Source organism: Microcebus murinus, chromosome 2 (genome assembly GCF_040939455.1).
Source record: "Microcebus murinus isolate Inina chromosome 2, M.murinus_Inina_mat1.0, whole genome shotgun sequence".
NCBI lineage: Eukaryota > Metazoa > Chordata > Mammalia > Primates > Cheirogaleidae > Microcebus > Microcebus murinus.
Window position 1 is genome coordinate 95,858,851 of NC_134105.1, and position 27,063 is coordinate 95,885,913.

Genomic DNA, 27,063 nt, shown 5'->3' on the forward strand with positions numbered 1-27,063 from the left:
TGCTGGTGGAAATGCAAAATGGTACAGTCACTTTGGAAGACAATTTAGTAGATTCTTACGGAACTAACATACTCTTACTGTATGTTCCAACAATCATAATCCTTGGTATTTACCCAAGGAGTTAAAAACTATGTCCACACAAAAACCTGTACATGGGTGTTTATTCACAATTGACAAAACCTGGAAGTAGCCAAGGTGTCCTTAAGTAGATGAATGGAAAAATAAACCATGGTACATCTAGACAATGGAATATTATTCAGTGCTACAAAGAAATATACTATCAAGTCATGAAAAGACATGGAGGAAGCGAATGCATATTACTAAGTGAAAGAAGCACCAGTCTGAAAATACTATATACTGTATAATTCTAATTATATGAGGAGAGGGCAAAGCTATGGATACAGTAAAAAGATCAGTGTTTTCCAGGAGTTGGAGGGTGGAAGGGACGAATAGGCAGAGCACAGAGGATTTTTAGGGCAGTGAAACTACTCAGTATGGTACTATAAAGGTGGATAGGTGTCACCATACATTTGTCCAAATTCAGCCTATACAACACCAAAGGTGAGCCCTAATATAATGGACTTGGGATGTTAATCATGTGTCAATGTAGGTTCATCACTGTGACAAATGTACCACTCTGGTGTGGGAATGTTGATAATGGGGGAGGCTATGCATGTGTGGGGGCAGAGAGTATATTGGAAATCTCCGTAACTTCTATTCAATTTTGCTGTGAACCTAAAACTGCTCTAAAAATTAAAGTCTACAAAAAAGATAATGTTTATTGTCAATCAGCGTGCAGGAAAATAGGCACCTTAATGCGCTATATTAATAAGAGGGTATATTGGTGGATACACCAATAGATGGCATTTCAAAACAGCCATCTAAGGAAGCTGAGTGGACAGAGATAGGAATAATAGTCACAACAACAACAAAATAGAATGCATGCTTAGCAGATTATAAATTATGAAAGAGTTAGATAAATGCTTGAAGATTTTTTTTAAAGCACATAAGGATATTTTAAAAAGCACTTCCTAGAATTTAAAAACATGCTTCCCCAATCAAATCATTCAGTATTTGCTAGGTGAATGGAAAGACAGGGTGGTCATTTTAAGATTCGAATGAGTTTCTTGGAAAATCAAGTCAAAACCAGTATCTCAAAACCCAGAGCAAACATTTAAAAGGAAGGAAGGCATGAAAAAAGGCATAAGAGATTTAGATGATAAATTTATGCAAATTGTAGGTTTTACAGAAGGAAAAAAAGGAACAAATGAAGGGCAGCAAAAATTAAATTAACAACCAGAGAAAAACTCCCTGAGCTAGAGCTGGAGCTTGATTCTCAGATTAGAAAGGTTCATCAAATTCTAATCCAGAAATTATAAGACAGTGCAATAGCAACTAAGAATGGTAGAGAGAAAAAGGCCACAATTTAAGGATCCTGTATCCAGCTAAGATATCATTCAAGATATCTAAAGATATGTAAACATTGAGAAGGCATACTATCATGTGCCCCATCTGAGGAGAAAACTTAATAAAACTAAACAGCCAATAAATTAACCAGAACAGAAACCTTTATAAAATAGGAAAGAAGAAAGCAAGCAGTGGTTCGCAATGCTCATTACTCTCACTCTCTCCATCTTTCTTCCTGTTAATATGTTGTACATCCATCTAGATCAGGGTCCTATGAAATTTTTTCTGAAAAAGGGCCAGATAGTAAATATTTTAGGTTTTGTAGGCCACATATAGTCTTTATCACACATTCTTCTTAGCTTTTTTTTTTTTAACAGCTCTTTACAAATGTAAAAACTATTCTTAGTTCATGGGCCGTATAAAAACAGATTATAGATCAAATTTGGGTCAAAGTTTGCAGACTCTGGAGATAATTAAAGCTAAAATGAGAAAAGATAATCTAGAAATGGAAGGTTTAATAGTAAGGCTAAAAATTGGTTATTATGTATGCAAAAGGAAATGATTAATTTATTTTACATAAGTATTAATATATATGAATATTTATTTATAAATAAATATGTAAATATAAGTATAAATATATGTTTATTTATTTTAGCAGAAATTAACTGAATATAGAAAACATGAAAATTATTAGAAATATAATATACATACATCAATGAAAAATTATTAAATCATTAACAAATCTTGCTTCCAAAAATATTTATTTTTTTTTTTTTTTTTTTTTTTTTTTTTTTTTTTTTTTTTTTTTTTTTTTTTTTTTTTTTTTTTTTCTATCACTAGACATCAAGGTACCAAAAATATTTAATGAATAAGAACGTGCTCATGATGATAAAGTAAGAAAGAAATACACTATGAACAGTGGTTATCACTGGGGTGGTAGTATTATAGGTAACCATTATCTTCTTTAAATATTTCTAAATTTCCTAATTTTTAATAATAATCCATAGTTTTTATATTTCCTATAACAAAGAAAAGTAATTTTAAAATTTCTGTGCTAAGTTCTTGGGTACATTCACACTTAAATTTGTGTTCTTATCTTGAGTTTGGAAAATGTCACCATAGCTAAATTTATAAATGAGATTTAGTTATTGATCTTATCACTAATTTGAGTTGAATACATCTTATTAACTCATCTCTTTCTGCAGGTGTAATCCACACCACATTGGATAAGAAACAGTTTATTTCCCTAGGTGATGTTGCCTGCAGATGTTAAATAGTGTTATCAAGAAGTTTTGTGGTGTTTAATCAATGGACATCCACTTAGAGCTCTCATCTCTAAGCAGGTAATGACTCTCGTAGCCATGGTTTTTCCTTTGTCTTTACAACCTATGAAATTTGGTGCTACAGAGAGAGCCATGTGACAGAGAGAGCATAGAAAGAAACACTATCATCTGCAGTGAATATTGGAAAGAAACTAAAGTTTCAGTATGAATCAACAAATGAGAACCGGCATCTTGGGGATTACAGTTGGTATAAGTGCATAAACCAAAATTAAGGACCGAATGAACATCACAAACTCAGCATTACTACATAAAAGTGAATAGCCTGGCTAGACTCAATACGACAACTGAGATCAAGAGCTGGGTGCCTAACGGGAGAAAACTAAGTAAGCAGCCCATTGGAGATGGGCTATGTATTTCATAAACAATACCTTACATTACAGAATGGCAGAATACCTCAGTTACCATCTGGAAGAATTCTATGTGCTGAGTGGAAGGGATCCAAGTGTGTTTATGTCAGGTGGGTGGGTTTGGCACATTGCTGAAATATTAACCTCCACTGCCACAAAGATGCAGCTGCTCACCTGTTTCAGGATTTTGTTCTTCATCCTTTTTCTCTTTCTCTTCTTCTGCATAATAATCCTCTTCTTTATTTTCTTTTTTTGTAATTTCCTTAGGGTCTTTTAAATGAATTATAAAATTGTGCTTGTCCTTTTTCACTTTCACTTTGATAAAAGTTGAGCCTGAAGAAGAACCATAGGCTAAAAGATGGGCTGATTATGATGCTACATTAAACTCCTCAACAAGATGTTTAAACAATGCAGCATTGAATTTAAGCCAGGGAGGGGAAATACCTAGGGATGTCAGCATTTCTGTAAAAGGATGCCTATAGGAATAAAGTAATGATAGTATTCCAGGAATAAAAGGTAGGTGAACCAAAGAGATATTTGCAGGCCTTCTAGTAACTTTTCAAATCAAAGTACAGAAGAGAAAATAAATTGTCTGAGGCAATGCATACCTATAATCAACTTTATCATTCATCAACTGAGAAAATTAATGAGTTAATTATTAATTAATATGTTAATTTTTATAAAATTATATGTTAGTTATAGTAGTTATTATTGTTATTATTATTACTATGATAATTATAAGAATTTTTCCAACAATCCATTTTCTTTTTCAGTGTTCTAACTCATTTTTCTTCTACTCTATGTGTTTCTTTTTTTTAATACAGCCTTTTATTTTCAACTTTGAGCTATCAGCTCTCAAAATTGATAAGCTTGGATAAAAATACTGTATTTACTATGCACCATCTGAAACTTACATGCATTGTATGCATATACAAATCTTAATAAGAGCTAAAATAACTGCATATAGGCAGCAGGCCCCCAAAGTCTGCGCTCCAAAGCCCAAACCAGAAAAATGCTATAAACTCACAGTATGTGCTTGGTTTCTGAGATAACAGTATGTGCTATAACTAATATTATTAATTAAATGTTTGGTAATTGCGGTTACTATACTATTTACCAATTATATGGAAATATTTTAATATTTTAACAACTGGAATGGCATACTAGTGTGTACCAGCTAAATTCCAGGCTGGCCTATGCCTTACAAAGACATTTATAATAGAATAATATGAAGTCTGAATGCTGAACGTGGTGCATAAATCAATTTCAGTACACATATAGACTCTCACCTATCACACTTAGGAATACAAGTTCCCATAATTATCTGAAATGCATTAATATCTCTCAAACCATTAACCAGCTACTTTCAAAATGTACCTTTTTCAAACATTGTCTTTTCAACTTCAATCTGCCCTCCATCAGAAGGATACAGATAGTAATTTGTCCCTGAGATTTGGGTGGGTATATTTCCCATATTATATCCTCGAAACTAGAAGAGAAAACATCATGCTTTGAATGTGAAAATGCAATTGACAAAAGTCAACTTATCAGTGTTAGCCAATTAAAGTTTCCATAGCTTAATTTCTGCTAAATGATATGTCTATTCCTTTACAGACTCAGAGGTCAGTGTCCAAATTGCTTTTAGAACCTTCGATGGTGTTACAATGACAGGTCAAGTTAAAGGAGATCTATGACTTTAAACTCTGTTCACTGGAACATCCTCATAACCTAGTCCAAATCAAGTCACTATATTATTGTCAAGGCAGTTCGAAAAGAAATCAAGTTCTCATTCATTGGCTACAAATTTTCTGTTTAAAGTGAACTGATATACTGAGAAGTGTGGACGCTTTACATTTTAGGAGGTCATATGGAAAAGACATTCTTTATTGTGTTGCTGACAGAGTTCCAGGTGATTTGCAATGCATGCTAAAACTTGAGAACAATTGGTTTAGAGAAGTAGCTACCAAGGACAGGGACTATTGCATTTCTTTCCATTTTCCCCCATTAGGTTTTCCTCATAATAGCCACAGCCACCTGAGGGAGAATTTGCAAAGGAAGGTTTTACAAAAGCATAGGCACCAGAAGCATGGGTGCCTACAGTGAGACAAGCAAATGTAGCCAGCAAGTCCCATCATCTGAGACAGTTAAAGCCAGCCTTTGTGTTCATGTTGACTTATTATAGTTGCTTATTTACATATACCTAATTGAATGCTTTTGCATCAATTTTCCATCTTTGTTGCCTTTGGTAACCTAGCTTCATAGCACTCAAGGAAAAACTACCCTGAGGGTGTTATATTGGTGATTGACTACAAAGAAGGTTCTAGATATCAGAGAGTGGGATACAGGTTTGAGCTCATTGATAACAGAAGAAACCCCAGGGCCTTCTGTGGTGGTAGTGAAGACAAGAGAATCTTAAGTTCCATAGAACCCATGTTTTCCCAAAACAATTAGGAAGAGCCCAAAGATACTTTTTAGAGAATTGATTTTACCGGGTAAACTTTCTCAGGTTCTGGTGGCTGGCGGGACTCCTCTATTACTTCGTGGCTCTTGATTTGTTCTTCTTTAGATTTCTCCTTGAATGAAGATTTTTTCTTCACAGCTTTACTATCCTCTTTCTCTGGCTTATCCTTGCCTTTCTTTCTACCAGCTTCTTTACTCTTCTTTTCTGCTTTCTTTTCTTCTCTTAATCGTTCTTCCTCTGCTAATCGATCTTGCTCTTCTTTCCATGCCTGTAAACACATTTAAAAAATTTAACAGGATTTTGAAACAAATCAAATATGTGTCCCATTCAGGTTTATTTTGGAGAATAATTAAGTCATCCTTGATTCTCTCTTTCTCTCATCCAACTTCTGTCTACTAAACCTTGTCAGTTCTCCTCAGAGAACTCTCTTCACTTCAGCTTCTTCTCTCACAGCTTCTTTTGCAATTTCATTAGTTTAAGTCTTTATTATCTTTGCCTCTACCATTGCATTAGCTGGCTTAGCTGGCTTCTCAGCCTCCTATCCTTCTCCACAAAAGTTTAATTCTTAATTCAGTTCCTAAGATGGTTTATCAGCAATGTGCTAGACTAGATGTTCAGAGAAACATTCCTGGCACAAAATATTTCAAAAATTATAGATAAAATGGATAAAGTGATGATGAGTAAGTCTCTCCTGAGCACTCCTAACCAAAAGTTAGGAAACCTGTCTTTTCACATAGATTTGTGGCTAAAATGCACTTTACCTTAAATTTTTATTTTATTTATTTTTTTTAAATTTTATTTATTTATTTTATTTTATTATTTATTGTTATTATTATTTTTTGAGACAGAGTCTCACTGTGTTGCCCGGGCTAGAGTGCCATGGCGGTAGCCTAGCTCACAGCAACCTCAAACTCCTGAGCTTAAGCAATCATACTGCCTCAGCCTCCCAAGTAGCTGGGACTATAGGCATGAGCCTCCATGCCCAGCTAATTTTTTCTAGTTTTAGTTGTTTGGCTAATTTTTTTCTATTTATAGTAGAGACAGCATCTCACTCTTGCTCAGGCTGGTCTCGAACTCCTGAGCTCAAATGATCCTCTCACCTCAGCCTCCCAGAGTGCTAGGATTACAGGCGTGAGCCACGGCACCAGGCCCTTAAAGTTTTATTTTAAACAAGTTATAAGTTCATGCTGGGTCACAAATGAAAATCACAAAACATGAGGAGATAAGCCACTTTGAGCAAGAACCTCGAAACAAACTGTGAAATTATATCTGTAAAGGCTATAGATACTATAATTACCAAATGGAGAATATAAAATGTTCTTTAATATGCTTAAAAAAATAAAATTAAGTGTCAAAAGTGCCAGTAAGAAAGAAGAGGGTATAAAAAATGGCAAGGTGAGTTTGAAAGACCTCTTGAAACTGGAATAAAACGTTTGAAAAGGCAGTATTTGAACATATTATGTCTGAGGCATTTCAGAGATGGAGAAAGACATTAATCCTAACATTCAAGAAGGTCAATAAATAAAAAACAGAAGTGTTGGATCTGGCTCATATTGGCCTACAAGAGTTTATTGTTAAATGTTTTAGAATTTTGTGAGCTAGTTGTTAACCACAGCCATCATCAAAAAATAAATTATAAAAATTCACAATTAAACAAAATATTAAAACAAAGGCAATAAAGATTCAAAGCTTACCACATCGTAATTATATTGTTACATCTCACTATTATGATCTTGAGGTTATTTAGGTCAATTATGTCTGTATAGTGAAAACACTACAGCTACTGCATATTGCTTCCAACTTGGCATTAGTGATGTCATGCTGGTACCTTGAAATCAGCCATTGTGGGAATACTTACACTACAAATATCAGGAAATGCTACAAATTAGGATTGATTGATTGTTACTATGTAGACTTAAGAAAGTGATGGAGAGAATGTTAATGCTTATTAAACTTAAATGTGGCCAGCATGGTGATGCATGCCTGTAGTTCTAGCTACTTGGGAGGCTGAGGCAGGAGGACTGCTTGATTTTGAGGTTACAGTGAGCTGACTGTGTCACTGCACTCCAGCATTCCAGCCTGGGTGATAGAGTGAGACCCCATCTCTAAAAAAAATAAAAAATAAATTAAACTTATTTTACTAGCTGTTACATTGTATAATAACTAGCACAAAAAATTAAGGAACTATTCTTCCAGTATTCAAAACTATTTCTGATTCAGCAAATAAGTTGCTCATGTCATTGACAAGGGAGTGAGACATACCCTTTTATTGTTTCATTTTTGTCTTGTTAACATAAATGAAAATATCAATCAACATTAATATTGGAATGACACTTTTTTGTCAACTGTAACCATAGGTTGGCTAAGGACACAAGAATTTAGCAAAAATCAAAGAAGTCATTTTGTAAAAATAAATTAGCATTTTGGAATTTAAAACAAAGTATAGTATTTTCTTTATTATTATATGTAAATTGTGTGCCCTACATACTATATATCAGAAACATTTATAATAAACTTATATATGTACATATATGCATACTTTTGTTTTATTAGACAGCTACTGCTGAACATATACCAGCACACCACTGAATGTTTTCAAAGCAGCTAGTCAGAAAAGATAAACTGTCTATAGAAGAATGAAAAATTAGATGGACAATCAACATATTAATAGCCACATGTCAGCAAGGAAAATATGGAGCAATATCTTGAGAATGTTAATAGGAAATGAAAAAGTCAACCAAGAATTATACAAATGAAAACTATGTTTAATGAATAAGGGAAAAATAAAGTCATTTTTCAGAGAGGTACAAACTGAATTTAATGCCAACTGTGATACTGTGATATAATAAGAAACAGACATTTGGTGTTTATTCCTGGTTCCTGGCACAGAGCTCCATTAAATCCCTTGGAATTTCATAAGTGATAGGAGCATCTTTTTTCTAATGAGCAACTCTTGACATGCTCTTAGATGGCTTTAAGATAGGGTGGGAGCCAGTCACCAGAAAGACAAAACCTTGATTAGAAGTTTGGAACTTTCAGCCTCACCCCCCAACTTCTGGGGAGGGAAGAGAAGCTGGAGATTGAATCAATACTCTATCATACCTACATGAAGAAGCCTCCATAAAATACCTCTGAATGATAGGGTTTGGAGGGCTTCTGAGTTGGTGAATGCATTCACATTCTGGGAGAATGACACACCCTAGCTCCGTGGGGACAGAAGCTACTGTGCTTGGAATCCTTCTGGACCTTGCTTTATGTACCTCTTCATCTGGCTGTTCATTTGTATTCTTTATAATATCTTTTTGTAATAAACCAGAACAGCAAGTAAAGTGTTTTCCTGAATTCTGTGAGTTGTTCTAGCAAATTATTGAACCTGAGGAGGTGACTGTGGGACTCTCCAACTTTGTAGCCAAATCAGAGAAGTGTGGGTACCGTGGGACCCAATACTTGTGACTGGCATTTGAAGTAGGAGCAGTCTCCTGAGACAGGACCTTAATCTGTGGAGTCTGTGCTAAGTCTGGGTAGTTTGTATCAGAATTGAATTGAATTGTAAGATACCCAGTTGGTGTCTGGAAAGTAGGAGAATTAGCTGGTGTGGGAAAAACACCCACATATTTAGTGTCAGTAGTGTTGTGAGTAGAAAGAGTTCACAGCAACAAACTCTCAGTAAAGGAACTTCTAGAGGCAATACTCCCAGAATATAAGGCATAAGAAGAAATGCTCAACAAAATAAAAGGTAAGCATGGGGCTAAATCTAAAACAACATTGACTATTGCCTCTCAAAGGTCCCACCTCCAAATACCACTATATTGGGGATTAGATTTCAACATACAAATTTTAGGAAGACACAAACATTCTGTCCGTAACAGTTGCCAAAAGAAAGAAAACATACAGCAGAGTAAAAAACCAAACCAAAGCTAAACCACAAAGAAAAAATGAACAAAAACTCTCTTGACACTTGTGCATATGTACTTATATGATCATAGGACATATCAAATATTTAAAATTTCTTATCTCAGGGGCTTAGAATAACCATAGTTATTACTATTATATTTATTATAAAAGCATATATTAGCTTTTTAATTAAAAATTACAATTAAAGTATGCAAACAAAAACAGACACCTGCGACAAAAATAAAAAGTATACCAATTATGAACAAGGCACTGCCCTGGATTGTGGCTATTTAAAAATCAGGAATACATAGCTTTCCTTAAAGGCTCATCATGTGGTGGAGAAGTCAGCTTGGTAGAGAGACAAGACTTTCATTGAAGATTTAATTATTCCTGAGGGTTTAGCAAAAACAAGGTCATTTCCTGTTATAACACACAAACTCTCTACCACAAGATAATTTTGGATTTGTGAATAATCAATGTCAATTGTCTTTCCTTGGATTACCTTGAGAGAGCCTTCTAAAATGAAAGGAATTTTTTCTTTCTCCTTTTCTTTTTCTTTTTCTTGATCTAATGTCTCTGTTTTGCTGATTCCTTTGTTACCTATAACCAGAGAAAATTAAACTTCTTAGTAACTCTCTTAAATGAGGCATCATAGAAGGACCAAATCTCTGGGTTAGAGAAAATCTCAAAGCTATCAAGTTCAACTTCCCATTTACTCATCTCTAAATTTTTTCTTTCCATCTCCAGAGTGGACAGCTGAAGTGGGACTAAACCACTTTGGTGATGTGGAACTTATAGTCTCTAATTAATCCTAATTTAACACTTTAAGACCACACTGAACACATCTAATTTTTCTTTCTATATTGAAGCCTTTCTCTTACCATTGTAGTCATTCTATTTGAAAGTTTACCCCTTTATGGACTTGAGAGGCCTCAAACTGAATGCAACTGCCAGGTGCATTCCAGTCCCAAACTGACCATTTTCTGGATGTCCACAGGCAATTAGATATGGAAATTTTGATCTGTTCAGTAGTATTATAAAGAAAAGGCAGTCAACTCACAATTTTTCCTACCAATAGGCAAGTATGGCCTTAAGTACGAGTGTTAGAGGGAAAAATTATCTCTTTTTATAATATAATCCCATCCATTTTTTTAGGTACTTAGTGCTTTCCTGCTGGACCCCTCATCAGGAGGAAGACTGAGCTGATGGATTATACAACCATTTTGGTGGATATGGTAAATGATTCATCATTGACTTGGTTTTTTATAAGTTTTAATTTACAAAACTACCATGTACCAGCTCCTCTGGTAATTGATAGAGGTAGTAAAAATTTTGGAAATTATGAAAATTATGTAGCTTTTCTTTTTTTAATGAGAAATCGCTCTTTATGTTGGCTATCACAAACAATGAACATTATTAACAGGGAGTTCATTTCCTTTGCACAAATCCCCCCAAAATCCTTATTTTATAGATAAATTACCTAATCATTTCACTTCTTATCTTTATCAAGTATCCTTTCAAAGGTCTACTGAATAGTGCTACAATAAACATGGGGATGCAGATACCTTTTTGATATCCTGATCTCCCCTCCTTTGCATATATATCATCAGTGGGATTGCTGATGTAGGAGTACATCAGTATATACATGTAGTAGTTCTATTTTTAGTTTTTTGAGGAACCTCCTACCATTCTCCATAGTGGTTGCACTAATTTACATTCCCACCAACAGTGCACCAGAGTTCCCCTTTTCTCCACATCCTTGCCAGATTTGTTACGGCCTGTCTTTTTGATAAAAGCTATTTAACTGGGGTGAGATGACATCTCATTGTAGCTTTGATTTACATTTCTCTGATGATAATGATGTTGAGGATTTTTTCATATACTTGTTGGCCATTTGTGTGTCTTCTTTTGAGAAATGTCTATTCAGATACTCTGTCCATTTTTAACTGGATTATTTGATTTTTTTCCTGTTAAGTTGCTGGAGCTCCTTCTATATTCTAATTATTAATTCTTTGTCAGATGGGTAGTTTTCAAATATTTTCTACCGTTTTGTGGGTCATTTCTTCCCTTAGTTGATTGTTTCCTTTGCTGTGCAGAAGCTTTTTTTTTTTTTTTTTTTGAGACAGAATCTCACTCTCTTGCCTGGGCTAGAGTGCTGTGGCATCAACCTAGCTCACAGCAACCTCAAACTCCAGGGCTCAAGTGATCCTCCTGCCTCAGCCTTCTGGGTAGCTGGGACTACAAGCACGTGCCCGGCTAATTTTTTCTATATTTAGTTGTTTGGCTAATTTATTTCTATTTATAGTAGAGACTGGGTCTCTCTCTTGCTTAGGCTGGTCTTGAACTCCTGAGCTCAAGCAATCCTCCCGCCTCAGCCTCCCAGAGTGGTAGGATTACAGGTGTGAGCCACTGCACCAAGCCCAGAAGCCTTTTATTATAGCTTGATATGATCCCATTTGTCTAATTTTGCTATGGTTACCTATGCTTTGGGGATATTACTCAAGAAATCATTGCTTAGGCCAATGTCCAGAAGCATTTCTCCAATGTTTTCTTTAAGGTCACAGATTTAAGTTTTTAATCCATTTTCATTTGATTTTTGTATATGGTGAGAGATAAGGGTCTAGTTTCAGTCTTCTGCATATGGATATCCAGTTTTCCCAGCACTATTTATTGAAGAGACTGTCCTTTTCCCACTGTATGCTCTTGCCAAATTTGTTGAAGATAAGTTCACCATAGACGTGTGGATTTATTTCTGGGTTCTCTATTCTGTTCCATTGGTCGATGTGGCTGTTTTTATGCCAATATCATGCTGTTTGGGTTACTACAGCTCTGTAGTATTAACACATAACATTCAATTTACACAACAGATAAAATCTTCCAAAGTTGACAGAAAGTTAAGTCAATATAAAACAAATATTCTATTATCCCACTCAGGTACAATTTTATCATATGTGAAATGCAGCTATTCTATTTACTAAAAAAAGTGAAGAGTCACAGGAAATTCGTGGGCAATTCTTTTTAATCTTAAAATATTCACAGACTTCATTAAATTAAAAATAGGAGAAAGTCCTTGGATTTTATTTTATATGTAAGTTGAATAAGTTACTTACTTTTAGATTTTTTAAGGGAAAATATTTTGGTAGTAGAAACTTTGGCACTAGTAGATTTCAATTCCAACTCAGCCTTAGTCCTAATGATTTCCTCAGCCATTTTAGATTCCTGATATATAGCTTCTTCTTGTGTGATCCAATCTTGAATGGATTTTGCAACAAGTTCCAAATAATTTCTAAACAAAACAAAGTAGAGCAGATGTCAGTTGAGTTATTATTAAAGTCAATTAATACTTAAGATACAAATTGCCAATAAACTTTTCAAAAGTGAACTGATTCTAAACTGCCTATTTAACAAATATAATGAACTTGGATATATCCTAAATGTATTTTGTACAAAGTAGTCAAACAAATATCCAGTGAGAATATAAAAAACACCTAACTTCATTCATAGTTAAAGACATGCAAATTAAAAAATGAGATCTTTCCATCCAAGTGAAGGTTTAACTAGTTTGATAATACCAAGAGTTGATGACAGCTTAAACAGAGAGTCACTCTCACCACTGTCACTTGGAGAATAAAAAAGTATAATCTCTTTTTAGGGCAAAAAGATCCTATCTGCTGGATCTCCGATGGATGTTACTTGCATATGTGCACATAAGTGTTGACTGATTAGTACCAATTTAATGGTGAGTATCCTACCCTCTTTAATGTCTCTATTCTTGGAGTTTTTTACTGAATGCTATGCTGGAATCTCTACATTGGACTCCTATGTTTCCAGAGTGGTATTCCTGTGGATAGTTGTGAAAATTGTTGCTTCTCTGGGGGTATGAGCATGGCATATTCCATTTAGACATCTTGCTGCTATAACACTCCTTGTTTTTTATCTTTCTGTAAAAAATTTCATTGGGATTTTGTAGAATTGCATTGAATCCATATATTGCTTTGGATAGTATGGACATTTTAAAGATATTAATTTATGGGCAAAGTACCTAAATAGACCTTTCTCCGAAGAAAACATATACAAATGGCCACCAGGTTTATGAAAAGCTGTTCAACATCACTAACCATCAGAGAAATGCAGATCAACACCACAATAAAACATCACCCCACACCTGTTGGGATGGCTATTGTAAAGAAATGAAAAGAAAAGGAAAGAAAACAAAAGAAAAGATATCAAGAATTGGTAAGGATGTGAAGAAATTGGAACTCTTATTATATTGTTTGTGGGAATGTAGACTATTGTAGGCACTATAGAAAATAGTATGGAAGTTTCTAAAAAAATTAAAAATAGAACCATACGATCCATGAATCCAACTTCTGGGTATTTATCCAAAAGAATCGAAATCAGTATCTTGAGGAATTCTGCACCCCCATGTTCACTGCAACATTTTCACAATAGCATAAATATGGAAACAACCCAAGGGTCTGTGGATGGATAAAGAAAATGTGGCATATACACATGATGGAATATTATTCATCCTTAAAAAAGAAGGAAATCCTGACATTTGTGGCAATATGTATAAACCCAGAGGACATTATGCTGAGTGAAATAAACCAGTCACTGAGAATGAATTCTGCATGATTCTATTTATATGAGGTATCTAAAATAGTCAAATTTATAGAAGCAGAGAATAGAATGGTAATTTCCAGTGGCTGAGAGGAAAGAAATGAGGAATTATTTTTGAATGGGTATATAATTTCTGTTATGCAAAATGAATAAGATCTAGAGATTATTTTATTATATTTAGTTAATAATATGATATTGTTCACTTTAAGATATGCTGAAAGGATAGATCTCATGGCCAGTGTTTTTAATAACAACAACACAAGGGAACAGAGGACATTTTTTGAAGGCAATGGGTATTTAGTAGCTTATTTGTGGTGATGGTATCACTAGTGTATGTATGCATCCAACCTCTCAAAATGTGTACATTAAATGTGTATGATTTTCTGTTTATCAATTATGCCTCAATAAAGCTAAAAATATATATCATAATTTCTAAAGAATGCATTAAAAGATATAGCATCTATTACTTTAGTAGAAATAAACAAAGTGAAATTAAAAAAATAAAGAAACTAAAACCAGCAAATAAATGACAAAATTAGATGGTTGAAATTAATTCTAATATATGAACTAGTTTCTCAACTAAGAGGCAAATATTGACAGGCTAGATATTTTAAAAAATACAGCCATACACATTTATAAGACATAAATATTGGAAAAGAATATACAAGATAAAACATTAAATAAAAAGCTTTGTACAGTTTATCATATCAGACAAAATATATATGATAAAATCTGTGTAGACATATCAATATTAAACTTAACAACATCGATATTAGACAAAATGAACTTGAAAGCAAAAAGCAGTCCTAGAAATAAAGAGGAACATTACATAATGATAAAAGATTCATCAGGAAGATATAACAAACCTAATATTGTATTTATTTAATAATATAACTTCAACATGCAAAAACCCCAAAACTGATAAAATTATGAGAAGGAATTGATTCACTATAACATTGTGAGTTTTTTAGAAAGTTTTTTCTCATTAATTGATTGACCAAGTTTTAAAAAATCCAAAAGAATGTGGAAGATTTAAAATGTCTAACTCTGCAATCAAAAATTGGAAAATACACTTTCTTATTACACAAACCTGGAGAATTTATAAAAATTCACCATATATTAAACAACAACGCAGGTATCAACAAATTTCACAATCTCAGTATTCTTAGAAAATGTTGTCTGACAACTATATTTTGAAACTATACACTAACAAAAATGAAATACAGTCAAATATTTAAAATTAAAACACATTTCTATGTAATCCATGGGTCAATGAGAAAGGATAATGAAAATTAGAAATGAAAGATAATGAAAATACTATTAATCAGACACTTTGGAGTGTTGTTAAGGAGGTATTTAGGAAGAGATTTCACCTTAAATACTTATAAGGTAAAAGACAAACAAACAAACAAAAAGCAACAATTCAAAATCATGAGATAAGCTTTTATTAATAATTTAAGAAGTTAAAGAATATTAGAATAATCTAAGGAAATTAAATAGAGGAAATAAAAAAGATGAGAGCAAAATTAAATGAGATAAAAAAGGGAGAAAGAATCATAAATCAAGAGTGATTTCTTAAAAATATTAATCAAGCGGGCAAACCTTTGGCAAGATAGATCCAGAAACATATAAAGAAATCACAGATTAAAAAATATTAGGAACCATAAAGAATACAGATAAACATAACACAAATTTAAAAGATAAGAGAATATTGTAATCAATTTTATGCTTACTTTGAAAACAGGTGAAATGATCAAGTTCCCAGAAAAATATAAATTATAAACCTAATTCAAAACTAAATAGAAAACCTGAAGAGTCTGAAACCTGAAACCTGAAAACCATGACAGAAGTTGAATCAGTAATTAAACATTTCTCTGGTCTAGATGTTTTTATCTATAAGTTTTATCGCACATCAAAAGAACATATATCTTAATTTTCCACAAACTACTAATATTTTAGAAAATAAAAAAAAGACTTAAAAGGGGAGATCATTCTTTAGATAATTTATGAGGCTAATATAATCTCAATACTAAAACCAGACAAGAACATATAAAGAAGGGGGAAATTACAGCTAAATCTTGCCCATGAATACAGATGTAATATTCTAAATAATATATTACAAAGCAAATTCAGCAATTTATAAAGAAGATAGCATATGGACAAATTTGTCTTACCATGGGAATGCAAGTTTGGTTCAACACTAAAATATTGATAATATTAATGAAATTTAGCTCTTTCACAGATTAAAGAAAAAAATGTGAACATCTAAATTGATACAGAAAAATCATTTGATATGACTTAACAATCATGTATGATTAAGAACTCATAGGAAACTAGTAACAGTTTTTTAACTTAAAGAATCTTTATACAAAGCCTAGAGCAAAAAACAGACTTAATTTTTAAATACTCAAAACATTTCCTTTAAAATCTGGAATAAGACAAGGATATCCTCTCAAAATTATACTGGCGGTCCTATTCAACAATTAAGACCGGAAAAGAAATAAAAGTGTAAGTATTGGCAATGGAAAAGAAAAACACAGATTAACAGTTCAAGATGTTATTCCTTAATTTTAAAAAATTCATTTTATGACTTTAAAATGTGTTTGTGTATGCCACATATAATATGTTCCCCTAATTCTTCTGTAAGTCCATTTAATATATCTTTCTGTATCCCTTAGGTCTAAAACAATGCTAAATAAATAATAAATACCAAATATACATTAACCAGTATTGAAATAATAATGAAATGCCCTTGTTATTAATGAGTGAGAGCAAAGTTCTAAGACAGCAAAGAAATAACTAAGGAAGTGGGAAGAAAACAAAAAATCCCCAATTGCTAGATTTCTCAGTTTGCTGGAAACCTGATTGCTGTGTCAGTATGTCATTCTTTGGAATCTTCTCCAGATCAAGTGGAGTTACCCAAAACCAGTATGCAGAATGTCATGTTTTGTAGTTCTTACTTGAAATCTCTCAGAAGCAGTTTTATTGGAGTCTAACTGAATCAAATGTAATTTAATAACATCCCCAGTAGACTCCATGAGGACAAGAATAATGTCTGTGTTCTTTAGTGGTATAACGTCAATGCCTATCACAGTGCCTGGCATGTGTAGACATTCAATTCAGTGAGCTGAATTGAATCTGTAGTACTACACAAATGTTTTCCTTGAGTTGAACCACCTAGCTTAGGCTAAAGAACTAAAACTAAAATAACAAAGTAACTAACAAGCTAACTAAATTCAATTAACTATCCAATTAACTAAAATATCTAAGCTTGTTACCTGAATCCAACATTGGAGTGAAGAGCAATATTCCAATATTCGCAATGCTGACGTTGTATATTCATCGGATTATGAAAGACTAAAAGTAAAGAGTTGTCTTGGGTATGGTAATAAGAATCAACACACTTATATTGCTGATGGGCTTCCTGAAGAACCTGAAAATTAAAGCAATTGCATTGCAGTGTCTTTTTTTACCCAAGAGAAAGGTCTCCTGCTGGGACATTTCTTTGCCCTCTTTTTCTTCCTCCAAGTTGTTAGTCAAGTTGAAATTCCCAGAGGATTCTTTCCTGACTGCTAGAAGGTGAGAGCATAAATGGTAGATAGTCTTACAGGCATTTCAGCAAATCTTATAGAAAAACAAATTCTAGGCTCCAGGAATAGAGGTATTTACTACTAGTGTTCCTCATTAAGGTTGGTAAATAATAATTAAGTCCAGCAGTTATTTATCCAGCATTTTCCATGCCTTCAATATCAATCATCTCATTTTATCACCATTAAAACCCCCAGATAAATAGGTGCTATGGACTAATTGTGCCCTCCCTCCCAATTTATAAGTTAAACCTTAACCCTCAGTGTGATGGTATTTGGAGATGGGGTTTGGGGGAGATAATTAGGTTTAGAAGAAGCCATGAGTGTAGGGCCCTTATGATAGGATTAGTGCCCTTACAAGAAGAGGAACTAGAGAGCTTGTTCCCCTCTTCTCCCTGTCTTTCCTCTTTCTCCTCCCCCTCTCCTACTCCCTCCCTCTCTCTGCCATGTGAGAACACAGTGTGAAGGCATAAAACAGGAAGAGTCCTCACCAGAACCCAACCATGCTGGCACCCAGACCTTGGACTTCCAGCCTTCAGAACTGTGAGAAAATAAATTTCTGTTGTTTAATCCACTCAGTATATGGTATTTTGTTATGGCAGCCTAAGCAGACTAAAACAATAGATATGCTTATTTTTCCTATAATATACTCTCATTTTTTTTTTTTTTTTTTTTTTTTAGCACAAACTGAGGCTAAGAGAGGATAAGAACAAAGAACACAGAATTTATGTGTTCTGGTGCCAGAGCTCATACCAGTCTTTCAACTCTAAATTTCACCATTTCACATTCCACAGCGAGCTTTCCACTATGCCACGCTGTGTTATAGTGAAATAAGGTGAGTGGTCTTTCAGACACATGTTGTTTCTACTTGTTCCAATTCTGGTCCTTTCTAAAACATACCACCCTCAGCAGGCACTGCAATGGCGACCACCAATATTGGGGTATAGTGGGCAGCTGCTTATTATTCTGCTTCCTTTTTACTACAAATCAACAACAAGGAAATTGTCCATAAGAAAATGAATTAGACAGATGTGGGTTTTTGTTTTTGTTTCCCATATCAATCTGACGTAGGCAGCTTTTGGTTCTCTACTGTTTGGATAAGCTGAAGGCATGGAATTTCATATTATGCTAGGAAAGTGCTGCTTTAGTTTTGCTTTCAATTCTACGCTGGTAGCTTAACCAAAACAATACATTTATTTCCCCAATCTAGTCCCCTGTATAAGTGTCTTTACAGAGTGGCACTTAAACTTTTACATCTGTTCCCTAAGAGCCAATATAAGAAACATGCATGTGGTAACTATCTCTGCATTAAAAAAATGTTATGTCCATTACTTAGTGACATTTTTTGAAAGGCAAAATCCTCTCAGATTATAAACCCAGAAAACAAATGTTTTTATTTATGATGAACATATAGCCTTCCTTTTATTAGATAGTAAGAGCTCTGCAATCTTGTTTGCATATTTGCTTTGGGTAGTAGGAAATACAGCACTAAGTTTCTCAGAGATATAGCTGCTCCAAATCAATGTCTGAAAACTTTTCATATCATATCTTCTCCTTTTCTCTAATTGGCTTTTGTCCTTTATTCCATATTAATATTGTTGGTCTGATTATTTAGTTAAGTATTGCATTAAAAATGAATATATATTATGTGCTAGGCACTGTGCAGGTACTGGGAAAACAAAAACAAACAAGATAGATAAGATTTTCCTCTCAAATATGACTAAGATTTTTCTGGGACCATAAGTGTATGACTTTATAGATCATTCTGCAGTTCAGAAAAGTGTGTCTAAGTAGATGAAATTGATGGAATATCTGACAGGTAGAGAGTGGATTGGAGTAGAGCAAGAATGGAGGTAGGTGCCGATTAGGAAGATATTGCAGTGGAACAAGTGAATGGTAGTGAGATGGAAGTAGTGGCAGTTGTGATGGAGAAGAGCTTGACGATATATTTGGAGATGTGCCCCTTAAAACTGATAATGGACCAGATATGGAGGACAAAGAAAAGGCTGGAATAAAAGATGACTAAGACTTTTTGCTGGAGCAATTGAATAATGGTGACATTTTCTGAGATGGATCAGGGGAGAAATATGCTTAGCTGGGAAAATTATGAGCTTCATGTGAAACACTGAATTTGAGATACCTACCAGAAATTTAGGTGGAATTTGGAGTTAGGTATACTAATGTGGATCTGTAGAGAGAGGTAATTTGGAAGATAAAAATTTAGGCTTTGTTAGTATTAGTAGTATATAACAGATGAGATCATCAAAAGAGAGTATAAAGGAGAGAAGATGCACCAGGGCTTCCTGCAGGCTCCAGAGCCTTGAAGCATTTCAATATTTAGATGTTGAATAAAGGAGAAGAAGTCAACAAAATTCCAAATAAAACACTAAAGAAGAATATAATATGGTGTCTTGGAAACCAAGAGTGGAGACTGTTTCATGGGAAAGTGATAAGATCTGTGATACTGTTAAAAGGTCAAAGAAGTTGAGGAGATGTAAGTGTCCATTAGATTTGGCAAAAGAGAGATTACTGCTGACCTTGAAAAGTTCAGCTTCATGGAGTGGTGAGGACAGAGTCAAACTTAAACAAAATAAATTCTGAAATGGACTTCTAGTCAAAGGTGAAAGATTAAACACTTGCATTCCCTAACACCTTATTAGAAGAACAGTAAAATTATTGTTTTCCTAATATCACAAACTTGAAGGCCACAGGAGAAGAGACAAAGGCAACAAAATTTTAAAAGTTGGACAGCAAAAGGATAAGTGATAACTGACTTAGAAGAATATAGAAAGCCAAATCCTAAGATTAACATTAGCAGAGGACAAAGGCAACCCCATTTTTATGCAGAAATGTAGAAAGTTTTAGGAGATGACAATATTAGGCACCCCTGAAAGTGTGGTGAATGTGGCACTAAAAATAGAAAGATTAAAGTCTTTTTAAGAAGCAGTCAGGCCCCCAGACCCCCCTGATAGTTCTGAGCAGCCAGGTTGCTGCCTGTCTCCTATTCCTGCAAATTGGAAGATTGTATATAAAAACAGCAAAACAATAGGGTCTAAGAATGGGACACTAGACACCAATGATGGAGAAATACATTCCAGAAAAAAAGGAATAGTGTAAACATCTAAATCATCACTGTCCAATAGAAATATAAAGTGAGCCACAAATATGAGTCACAAGTGGAATTGTAAATTTTATAGTAGAAACATTTTACAAAGTAAAAAGAAACAGGTAGAATTAATGTTGATATATTTTATTTAACCTAATATGTAAAAAATATTATTTCAACATGTAATTGATATAAAAATTCTCAATGAGATATATCACTTTTTAAAGTATTTGAAATCCACTGTTCATAGCCTTTATATAGTTATAAATATATAGTGTATAGCATACTTACAGTGGATCTCAACTGGGATTACCTTCATTTCATGTATTCAAAGCTACATAAGATTAGTGGCTGCCATATTGACTAATGCAGGTCTAGATACTGAATGTAAGAAGCCTAACATCCTTCCCCCACCAATCATCTCCCAAAACCCTGACAGGAAAATTTATGTCTTTTAGACAGAAGATTAATTTTTTTCTCCTGGAGAATCTAAATGGCCCTAGAGAACAGACCTAATATACCTAATATACCAACATTGATGGGTCTCCCAAGTAAACCACCCAGCAATGAAGCCTAGTTATTGACAAACCCCATCCCACTTTACACAGCACTTTCTCTCATGTTTTTAGCTTTATTATTAATATAAGCAAAAAGGCAAATATTATCTATTACATTCTAATATAAAAAATGGAGACCAAAGAACTAAAAAGAAAAAAGAAAAGAAACTTGAATGAAAAAGAGACAATTCAGGGAGAAGATAACTTCAAAAGACTTTAATATCCTCATAAAGATAAGAGAAGGTATTATACCAAGAATGTGAAAAGAATCTTATAAAAAGTGAAGTTGGAATTATAAATAGAACTTTAGGAAATTAAAATTATGATAACAGAAATAGAAGTCTCAATATAAGAATTGGATGGAGGCTGAGCATTATTTCTAGAACAAAAAGACAAACTTTTGGAAGCTAGGAATAAAAAGATAAGAAAATAGAAAGTTCAGTCCAGGACGTCCAACATCAGAATAATAGGAGTCCCAGGAAGAAAGAATACATAAAATGGGGGGGGAGAACATCAAAGAAATTACTATAAAACATTTCCCAGAATATTAATACATGAGTTTCTGGGTTGCACTGGCTCACCAGAACAGTACATAGAAATAAAACCACACCAAGGCACATCAACAGGAAATTTAAAACACTGGAACAAAGAGAAGATCTTAAAACTCTCCTGAAAGAAGATAAAAACATACTCAAACAACTGATTAGGAATCAGAATTTTAATTTTTTATTCTTAGGGACAACCTAAGAAGCCAGAAGACAATTGAGGAATGCCTTTACAATTTTAAAATAATTTTTTTTCTTTTTTTGTGACAGAGTCTTACTTTGTTCTCTAGGCTAGAATGCCATGGCGTCAGCCTAGCTCACAGCAACCTCAAACTCCTGAGCTCAAGCAATCCTTCTGCCTCAGCCTCCCAAGTAGCTGGGACTACAGGCATGTGCCACCATGCCCAGCTAATTTTTTCTATATATTTTTAGTTGGCTAATTAATTTCTATTTTTAGTAGAGATGGGGTATAGCTTTTGCTCAGGCTGGTTTCGAACTCCTGATCTTGAGCGATCCACCCACCTTAGCCTCCCAGAGTGCTAGGATTACAGGCATGAGCCACTGCACCTGGCCTAAACAAAAATGTTTTTTAACACAGCATTTTATATAAAGCCAAACTGTCAGTCAATGTAAGGGTTGAGTTCAGATGATTTCAATTATCCAATGACTCAAAAATTTGCCTATCATATATCTTAATTAAGGAAGTTACTGGAAGAGATAGTCCTTTATAAAAAAAAAAAAGAGAGTAACTCAAAAGAGAAGAAGATATGGAATAAAGGAAATAGGATATCTAACTGGAAGAGAGGCAATGAAGGTGGCTAGGGTGATGGTAAAGGGAGATCCCAGGACCACATTGTGCAGCAAGTTTAGAATATATGGGAGAGAGATTGCTAGGACAATAGGCATAGGCTGATAGAATACTTGTTAATAACAGTTTGAATGTATTGAGAGGAGACTTACTCCATGGTAGAGAGTTTGGGGATAAATTAAAAACAAATGCACAGTAAGATAAACAAATGGAACAAAAAGCAATTATTAACTCTAGGAAAAATAAAAATGGTACAAAAAAAAGGAAATAAAATAAGAATACTACACAGTTCAGCTATGAATAGCATTTATTTGATGAAAATAAAGTAAATATTGAATATTTATCTAATCAAAAATTATGATAAAGTTAACAGTGTCAGAGAGCGGAGAAGTGCTAGTGTAAATGTAGGGATGTGTGAATGTATATGTGTACACATGTGTCTGTTGCATGGGGGAGGGCAGAAATGTGTTCTCAGGAGGGAATCAATTAATAATGATGCTTCCAAACTAAAACTAAAACTAAAAATATATATACTTGTTATTTAGAGACAACTGAGTAAAATAATAAAAGAAACAGGTGAATGGGTTGAAAATTTTTGAATCTGAGAATTGAAGAAGGGTGGGGTGGGGTGGGGCACGAGAGGTTACTGCTTTTTGTAATAAGACTCTTGGTAGAACTTCCTGGTTATAAAAACATGTGAATGCAAAACTTTGATAAGAACAAAATTCAAGTTAAAAGGACAAAGCCAAAATAGTTTTTGTAAAAAATCTAAAAACAACAAAAGAAGTTAGTTTTAGGATTACTTGTTATTTTGCGCAGTGGTTAAGGGTACAAGTTCTGGGGACAAATTTCCTGGGTTTATATCCTGCTTCTCATTTAGCAGCTGTGTAACCTTGGGCAAAAGTCACTATTAAGGTATCTCAGTTTCCTACTATTGAAATATTATAGTTTTTACTTCTTAAGGTCACTGTGAGAATTAAATGAGCTAATAATACATATTAATCATTGCCTAGCACATGGTAAGTGTTCAATAAATGTTAGCTAGCACAGCTTCCATTGAGCTGTTAATTGAAACACAAAATACCGCAAAATGTAGTAAAAACTGAATAGACAGGCAGTATGCGAAAAAATGTGGTTGCTTCCCAATAAAACTTGACCTTTTTTTTTCCCCTAGAAAATATGTGCAGCAGTCTTGTGTATACTTTTTCTTAAAAGATTTTATAAAAACATCCTTTTGGAAATCATATTTTAAACTATTTCAGAGATTCCCTGGGAAGGCATACTCATTCTGGAAATAAACTCATTTTGTACTGAAGTAAATGAGAATATTGATCTGAACTAGATCTGAGAGTGTGACCTAGAAGTGAACTGTTCTAAATCACAGCACAACTCCCCAGACCTATCTGACCGTCTCCTAGAGAATCACAGTCCATAAATACCTGAAGCAGTACTTTTGGTTTAAAATGTTCAGTAAAACTCCAGTCCATTAGACTGCGCTGCTGTGTTTTCTTTATGTCCTCTAAATCTGCTTCCACCATCATCTTCTTGGGTTTCTTAAAAAAAAAAATCACAGGAACACAATTTCAGCTTTAATTTGTTTAAGTCCAAATGGAGCCCTCTTGGACTCTGTCAACTAACCAGCATGTACTCCATCTAATTGGGGAAATCTGCATATGTATAAATCCATATGGCAACATTTTAGGAGAGCCGCTGCCAAAAAGAGTATGCCTTTGACTTTTTTTTTTTTTATGGGCAACATAATCTAAATATTTTTATTGTTAGGTTATACTCTTCTGAGTCCTGTTAGCAATTATAGGCAGGTTTTCTGAACTCACTTCAAGACAACGTTAGTTCCACATGGCTGTATGGTCAGCAGGTGTTTGTGAGGTTGCCAAGCCACACTGTCTAGAGAGGAGCATGGAGCTGGGAAGTTTTGCTTAAGCCGGCTAGTAAAATTAACTCCTTTCTCTCCAGTTGGAGCTGGTTTGAGGATGTCTGAATAGTTCCTCTTCTCTAGCATCAGAATTTACCTTCTAAGCACCTGTCCCTCTCTCTCTGTCTGTCTGTCTCTATCTATCTATCTTTAGTGTTTCTCACTTTGGGCCAAGGTTTTCTCAGATAATCTTACTTGTCATCTACACTTTTAGGCAAATAATTCCTTACCTTTTCAAAAGAATCAGTCTTTGTAACTGCATCATCTTTGATCTCATTGTTCGTGGTCTGCTCTGTAAATCAAAGACACCAACATCCAGTTATGTTCTGGCTTTGTTCTTGCTTTGGTTAGTGCTATGCCTTTTTGTTGCCCGTATGATCTATGTTTCTGTGCTGAAAAGTTGATTCCTGAAAGCCATGTTTCATGCCTCCAAAATGGTGTTTGTGTCAATAATTCTAAATCAGTGCCTACCTAGAAAAGTTATACTGAACTCTTTGAAAGGAACCCAGCTTCTTGTATGATATATCCTAAATCATATCAGGTATTTTGCTTTCAGACCATACTACTCACTTTTAACATTAGACCTTTACCTTTACAAGTCACAAATATTTACTGATTAAATCAAATCAACTGCTTTGTACATGTCTTTGTCTTGTTGCTACCAGTACAAAGCCTTTTCACATTTCTGTGGGTCTTGCCTGGTGCATGACAGACTAGGGCAGGGGCTGGGCATGTGTGGAATAGAGAACTGGTGGAAAAATGCACCTCCTATTAGAAAATGATACTTTTTTACCATTCTTCAGAGCTTTTCTTCAACTTGTTAATTAATTTTAAATTAATAATTTAAAATCTATTTAATGAGCATCTGCAGATTTACAGATGGAGTTTAACAAAATTTAGTTAAATAAATACATGAATGGGTAGCTGGACCAATATAAGTTATACACACTAACTTTCCCTATGACCAAAGAGTATATTTATGTGATGACTGGAATTGTAATATCATCCTTGGCTATGATACAAATAGCCATGTGAATGAACAGGGAGGGAATAGATTCTTGTTGTTAATTTCTGCATCACCAGAAAAAAGAGTTCCATGATAAATAAGTTTAACATAGATAAACAGACATCTTTACTGTGAATGTCTCAGAACTTGTAATTTGCTCTTATGATTGTGAATCTCTAATAGGGAAATGGATAAAGTATGTAGCTTTTTTCAAATTTGAGCACAGAAATGGAGCATATGTGTATGTGTGTGTGTGTGTGTGTGTGTATGTATGTATGTATGTAGGGGCAGAGATCTTGTGGAAGCATACTTTGCTGCTGCTGAACAATTGAGCCAACCTGTCTTTCTTACTAGCCTTAAAATAATCTCAAATTATGTCCCATAAAGTTGCATATGAAATGGCTCCAGCCTAACTCTCCAAATGCAACCCTTCAGCATCCCTTGCTCATTCTACTCCAGACAGATGGGACTACTTGTTGTGTCTTGAGGATTTTGCATTTGCTCTCCCTCTGTCTAGCATGCTTTACTCATAGATGTTCATCTGTTGCAAACCCTTCATTCATATTGTTGCTCAAATATTACCCTCTCAAGAGCCCTATGCCTCTTACCCTGCTTTGTTTTCTAATCATAGCATTTATCTGTGCATAATACTATCAAATATTTATTTTTTATGGTCTGCCTCTCCATCTCAAATGTAAATTCCTGAAGAATAGGAACTTTATCTTATTTTCCTTACCATACCCTGAGCACACAGCACCTAGTAGGAACTCAGTAAATATTTCTTTTTTGATTGATCTACATCACATATTGAAACTGGAAATGAATGTGGAGCTATATAGCAAAGTAGAAATGTGGAAGAAAACCTACAACAAAGGCTTATTTTGGGGCAAGCATAAGATTTGACTTTTCATTCTGTGGCAAAGAGAACTATATTTGGGTTTCTAGAGGGAGAAGTTAATTATGCCTATGAAGGACGGGCCAATGTTTTTCTTTCTTTCAGGAGCATAGCTACTTACAGTTTTGCTACTAGTTCCATCTTGCCTTAGGCTGGTGAAGGTGACAGCATGAATGTTCCATTTTGATTTAGAGGAAAACTATAAAGGTAATTCAGTTCAGTATTTATATAAACACATTCATTCAAAAGAAAACTCAGGCCAACCATAACTCTAAATAGACCATGATATCCCATGTGTCCTTGAAGCAACTGATATGAAATCTGTGGAATAAAAATTATTCTGTTCTGTGGTCTGCCAGATTTCTGGGAGATTTGATATTCCCTCCTGAGTTTAAGGATACAGCAGAAAAAGTCTCCAGTTTAGAAAATATGTTCTAAAGATTACATATCAGTTATTTTGTCAAAGGAAAGAACATTCAAAAACTAATCTAAACTCTTTATTTAATAGTAGAGTAAAAATCATCTTTCCTTTCTTTCTGATTTCTGGTTTCAAC

The 27,063-nt window shown here is 34.1% G+C and overlaps 1 protein-coding gene across 2 annotated transcripts in view; it reads right to left on the reverse strand.

The window, feature by feature from the left end:
* Positions 1-27,063, reverse strand: part of SPAG17 (sperm associated antigen 17) — a 226,566-nt gene that overhangs the window by 81,065 nt on the left and 118,438 nt on the right. For both annotated transcript variants that reach the window (XM_076000014.1, XM_012761835.3), the window contains 8 exons: positions 24,839-24,900; positions 24,115-24,228; positions 17,351-17,505; positions 12,563-12,738; positions 9,955-10,052; positions 5,587-5,826; positions 4,475-4,586; positions 3,272-3,430 (listed from right to left, as the gene is read on the reverse strand). In XM_076000014.1, coding sequence (XP_075856129.1) covers positions 3,272-3,430; positions 4,475-4,586; positions 5,587-5,826; positions 9,955-10,052; positions 12,563-12,738; positions 17,351-17,505; positions 24,115-24,228; positions 24,839-24,900 — 1,116 coding nt within the window. The remainder of the gene's footprint in view (positions 1-3,271; positions 3,431-4,474; positions 4,587-5,586; positions 5,827-9,954; positions 10,053-12,562; positions 12,739-17,350; positions 17,506-24,114; positions 24,229-24,838; positions 24,901-27,063) is intronic.